Raw genomic sequence first — 5399 nt, 5'->3', positions numbered from 1 at the left:
TCGCTGCACATGATTCAGCGTATAAGCGAAAGAAAAAAATCGGCGAACATAATTTTTTTGTTCCGCCCGTAGAAAAAGCAATTGGATTCAGATGGGTGCAAACAGTTGATGAAAAGAGTGGGAACGTAATTCGTCAATACAAACAAAACACATTCCAGTTTATTCCACCAACGGCTATTGTGGAAGCAATATTTTCGGATCCTGAATTTGTGGAAATGTACGAACAAAATGAACGACATGGGTGCGAGAATGGAATTTATCGAGATTATTGCTGTGGAAACATTTCGCAACAGAATGCATTTTTAAAGAAAAATCCAAACGCTCTCAGATTGCAGCTGTACACTGATGACTTTGAACCGTGTGATGCATTGAAATCCAAAGCCGGATTACATAAACAATGTGCCTTCTACATGATTATTCGGAACATTCCCAAAAAATTACAATCAAAATTATCCAATATCTACTTAGTAGCATTGTCTGACTCAAACGATTTCAAAAATGATTCCGCAAGTATTCACAATATCCTTGAAGTGATAACAGATGATCTCAAAGTTCTTGAAACCGTTGGTGTTGCAGTAAACAAAAAGATCATTAAGGGCTGCCTGTTTGCAATGTCTTTCGACAATTTGGGTGGAAATGCTACTTATGGTCTCGTGCAGTCTTTCAAAGCGAATTACTTTTGCCGTTTTTGCGAATGTCATAGAGAAGAGTGCAAAATTATGTCAAAAGAAGATACAAGCAAATTACGAAAGTCAGGTTCATATAATGAAACGTGCGCACGTCTTTTAAAAGAAGAATTGGATGCAACTGAATCAAAAGGAGTACGACTTTACTGCAAGTTAAACGATCTTCAAAGTTTTCACATGTTGGAAAATTATACTGTGGATATTTTGCACGATTTGCTTGAGGGAGCTGTACCATTTACACTCCACGTTATTTTCGATTATTGCTTTGAAAACAAATTGTTCAAAGAATTTGAATTGCAGAATATGATTCAATGCTTTAACTATGGGCCTTTAAACAAGAAAAATATTCCATCGAAATTGAGAATGATTAGCAAAAATCTTGGCCAAAATGCCACACAACTTCACTGTCTAATGAAGAACATTCCATTTATATTGATTGAATATATAGACAAGTTAAAAGCCATTTGGAATTTGGTTCAAAGTTTGCTTGAAATATTACAAATTGTGTTCAGCGAAGAAATCACTGAAAGTGATTTAAATCGATTGGAATCATCAATTGAGTGTCATACCAAATTTATTGTTAATGATGTGAAGAAGGACCTGATTCCCAAACACCATTTCTTGACTCACTACGTGCGAGCTATTCGATCAATGGGTCCGCCTATATTCACATCAACAATGCGTTTCGAAGCGAAGCACCAAGACTTGAAAAAAATTGCACAAAACACCAATAACTTTAAAAATTTGAATAAAACCATAGCCGAAAAACATCAGACCTTACTGAGTTTAAGTGAAAATCGATATTGTGATGTAATTGAAGTCGGTTCAACATTCGCTTTATTTGAAAACACCAATGATTATGAGTTCTTCAAATCGTCTCCCACACTTTCGATCAAAGGAGATGAAATAGTGATCAAAACATTGAAATTAAATAGCATAATTTTTAAGCCAGGTTTATTGTTGTTGCATAATTCACTGTTTTTTGAAATCAATATGATTTTAAAGTCTTTAGATAGCTACCATTTTTTATGTGAGAACTCATACCGCGTTAAAGAGCTTGATTTGTTTACAAATAGTTTAATTCTTGACTTTAATGAACATTCCAACTATGCATTGAATATGAGTGATATTTTGAATAAGCAAACTTATCAGAAATGTTTGATTAGAGGAAATATTCATGTTATTTGTGAGACTTTAAATCTGTTCAAATTAGCTATTGTTTAACCATCTTGTTCATTGAAAAAAGTCAACATTTGGGAAACTTGTATGCATTTTTATTTTGGTTCAATTTTTATTTAAACTTCAATAAACTAATGTTGATTGATTGATTATTATTAAGCTTCACATTGAATGTTGTTTTTATTGCCATTTTATTTCTTACAAATTAGTTCACAGATTGCAATGGTCAAACTATTAGAATGCATAGAAGGTAAGAACATCTAAGAAATTGACCTGCACCAGCTTGAGTTATGCGATTGAAATATGGCATAGAGTAGTGCTCAAAGCGTACTAAATACAAATAGAAAAATAATTTAATAAGAACAAGTTGATATCATTTATCCATATTTTTACACAACGTAACAAAAACACATTAGAAATTTCAACTTTTATTTGTAGATTTCATCGTAATGTCAAATTGCAAAGGCTCCTTTTCTTAGCAGCACGGGCATATATATTAAATCATACTTTGGTATTCATTCTGTTTTAATCAAAATTACACATTTTTCCCTATCACATTTCGAATTGTACTTTTTTCATTACAAGAAAGAAATATTCTTATCTATTTGAAATTTAATCTCTATTCACCTCCTCCAAGGCAGGATTAATCGCACGTTCATTCAGCTCGGAAACATTAAGTTTCTCAGAAATCTTCCGCATTGAAACAGTAACGTCGATTTCCGCATTTTCTTTATCATCAAACACAAAATAGTCAATAAAATGCATCAGTTTCACATAGGCTGGATTGTATTGCAAATGGAATACTTTGTGACATTTGAATAGCATATCGATTACCTTCAAAGAGTTGAAACCGTTCGGAATCTGTAAAAAATATTCATTTTCTTTTCATTTTCCAATTTTTCATCGATTTAAAAGATAAATTACTGGTATCAAATGCTCTTCGACGTCAATATAATAGTTTGAGATATCATTCTTTTTGGGACCCACAGCAATGATGTACGGATGAATATTCTTTTTCACAATCAAATTATCGGGGCTGCCATTAATATTCTGTGCGATGGAAAAATAATGTGATGCATTTATGTCGCGGAACATTTTAAGAAACGAGAAACTTACGTCAGAATAAACGATCAGTTTGTCCACATTCGTTGCAAAGGACTTCTTCATTGATAGAGCACGGAGCAAAATAAAAAAAGAGGTCATCATACCATCAAAACCGAAATCTGCACATTCTTCGGCTTCTTTTTTGTTCAAAAGGCTCAGAAGCTTCAACTGAAGTTTTGGCCATTTCTCTAGCAAGTGGTTGCCGCCAGCAAACCTTATTTCAAAATCATATAAAATCTGAAATCATACAGAAAAATAAGGCTCTTTAATGACCGTAAAAACAGAAAATCGAAAAATCATTACCAAATCTGGTGAGACGAAATAGAATGGAAATGATTCGACGAATTTTGTTTCCCTCTTCCGGATGACTTTCTCCCGCAAATAAATTGACTGTTTCATTTTGATTTTCAGAATTTCCTTATCCCGCTCGACGATACAGGTTTTGTAGTACGCCAAACATGCCAATTCCTCTTCAAGTGACAGTTTCTGGAATGCCTTTTCAACAATTCCCACTTCGTTATCTTTCGATGCATCCTTCTCTTTGTCAGCGTTTTTCCCTTTGTGATTAGGTTTTGGTTTATCCTTATGATATCGCTTGTAATACAATTTATGATAAAGCGCACCTTTTTTGCATCCTGGCATGTACAAAGATTCCTGTTTTAAAAAGGAAAATGAAATCCAAAATGTTGTTATAGTCAAGTTGCAAATGATAGTTAAAATAAGTGAAATGTAGTACCATTGTAATACAGGGCATTAATCGTATCAAAGCATCGGCAACTTGCTTAGCATCAACTTTTTCTCCAAGTGCTTCACGATGTTCCATGAACTGGATCAACTTTTCGGCCAAATAATTTATATTTTTTGTATCCAGATTGGTTTCCAATTGCTCGGATGTATACCCAAACTGCCGCCGACTTCAGATTTCAGGGTTGAGATATGTTTATATCTGTTGTACTTTGGGTGTCCTACAGTGTCCCAAAGTCGAATACGATGTGTACCAGTTTGGTTTCCTCGTAATTTGAGGTTCAATTTTTGAGCCATTCCAATTTACCGCACATATGGAATAAAACGACACCCGTTGCTTCTGTTAGGCATCCCATGGTTTATAATAATTGTCCCTGAAGTGTTCCTAAAGAAAAAGACTTCCAGTCTTGAAAAATCTTGACCGGAAGTCAGTAAAAAGCAATTCTTAAAAGTTTAGAGTTGACATAAAATGGTAAAATTTTTAAAATGATGATAAATGGTGCTACGTATGGTTTTAGGTAAGTAGAGTCGCTTTTATGGAAGGGACACCTTAAGGACAGATTATTTATTCCATCTGCGTGTCAATTCCAAGAAGAAAAATCCACTTATTGGTAGAGTGAGAATGCAATATCGAACCAAAGTACCAACTTTTTTGTGAAGTGCTGTAAAATGGGATGTATACCCAAACTGCCGCCGACTTCAGATTTCAGGGTTGAGATAAGTACCAACATTTTTGTGAAGTGCTGTAAAATGAATTTACGAAGGGTTTTAACTTCAATTCAACTTTATTATAGTATCAGAAATACAATGAAATTTGTATTTTCGCGCAAAAAAGAGATCGAGAAAACTAATGGCGTGTAAATATTAATATTGTACAATTTGTTCAATGGATGGGACACCTAGAGGACAGCGATGTACACTCAGCAGCAATGAATGTGTGTGAGTGGATAACAACGTGTTGCTTGGTGAATGCAACAAAATATCAGATAAGAATATCTGATATTTTTATTCAAGCTGATAGAAATATGCGATATAGAAAAAAATCATCATCAAATTGCTCATGTTCTTTTGCTAACAAAAGAATGGATTTACATCCATTTCTTTTTAAGAAATCTTCCAAACTCTGAAACAACAATTATATAAATGCACATTGACATATGATTGGATTTGAATTTGATTTCAACGTAACGCTTACCAAATCGAAGCCGGTGTTTTCATGCAAATCAAAAATTATTTGGATGAAAACAGCTGGATTCGTAAATTGACGAATGACGGTGGGAAATATGTCGGCGGAAATCTCAAAATTGTCCTGATCGAAAATGAATGCTGTTGCCGCTTGTGTGGGATCGAGCTCGAAACTGAGCATAACTTTAGAAACCAAAATAAAATTCAACCATCAAATTGAAAGAGGGTGTGTTTTAATATGCACTTACCGTGTCTTAAAAACGATTCGTAATTGGACACAATTTCATCGGTAACTATGATGTATTTGCACTTTTCAAATGCTTTCACCCGAATGGCCATTGCATTGGCCATTTTTGATAGTAAAAACGATCAACTTTTTCAAAGGTTACTTTGAGTCTTCTTATTCTATTTAAATGCTCACAATGTGTTTTATAGGGTTTTGATTAACAAAAAAAAAACACAGAACAAAACTCAATGAAAACTGTAACTAAAGTAATGAAC

The 5399-nt window shown here is 33.9% G+C and overlaps 2 protein-coding genes across 2 annotated transcripts; one reads left to right on the top strand and one right to left on the bottom strand.

Annotated features, from left to right (window-relative positions):
* Positions 1-72: 72 nt before the first annotated feature.
* On the top strand, positions 73-1910 carry LOC129573284 (uncharacterized; the record flags this gene model as incomplete). Its single annotated transcript, XM_055453671.1, has 1 exon — positions 73-1910. A coding segment is annotated over one exon (1838 nt), but the record flags the coding sequence as incomplete, so codon positions are not given.
* Positions 1911-2056: 146 nt separating this feature from the next.
* On the bottom strand, positions 2057-3818 carry LOC129573285 (uncharacterized). Its single transcript, XM_055453672.1, has 6 exons — positions 3706-3818; positions 3593-3623; positions 3273-3526; positions 2982-3206; positions 2790-2915; positions 2057-2726 (listed from the first exon to the last, which is right to left on the bottom strand). The coding sequence occupies exons 1-6, from the start codon at positions 3790-3792 to the stop codon at positions 2478-2480; spliced, it is 972 nt and encodes a 323-aa protein (XP_055309647.1). The 5' UTR covers positions 3793-3818; the 3' UTR covers positions 2057-2477.
* Between the last annotated feature and the right edge of the window lie 1581 nt (positions 3819-5399).

This window comes from Sitodiplosis mosellana, unplaced genomic scaffold (genome assembly GCF_009176505.1).
Source record: "Sitodiplosis mosellana isolate CC-2019 unplaced genomic scaffold, AAFC_SMos_1.0 Smas_scaffold_6054, whole genome shotgun sequence".
NCBI lineage: Eukaryota > Metazoa > Arthropoda > Insecta > Diptera > Cecidomyiidae > Sitodiplosis > Sitodiplosis mosellana.
Note: the sequence above shows the minus strand (reverse complement) of the source record. Positions and strands in the feature narration are given on the sequence as shown.

Bases quoted from the DNA above. Each gene is read 5' to 3' on its own strand.
- LOC129573285 (XM_055453672.1), bottom strand. From the start codon at position 3,792: ATGGAACATCGTGAAGCACTTGGAGAAAAAGTTGATGCTAAGCAAGTT. The intron at 3,207-3,272 runs GTAATGATTTTT...GTATGATTTCAG, and splicing joins ATTTCGTCTCACCAGATTTG to ATTTTATATGATTTTGAAAT. The intron at 2,916-2,981 runs GTAAGTTTCTCG...TCCATCGCACAG, and splicing joins AACTGATCGTTTATTCTGAC to AATATTAATGGCAGCCCCGA.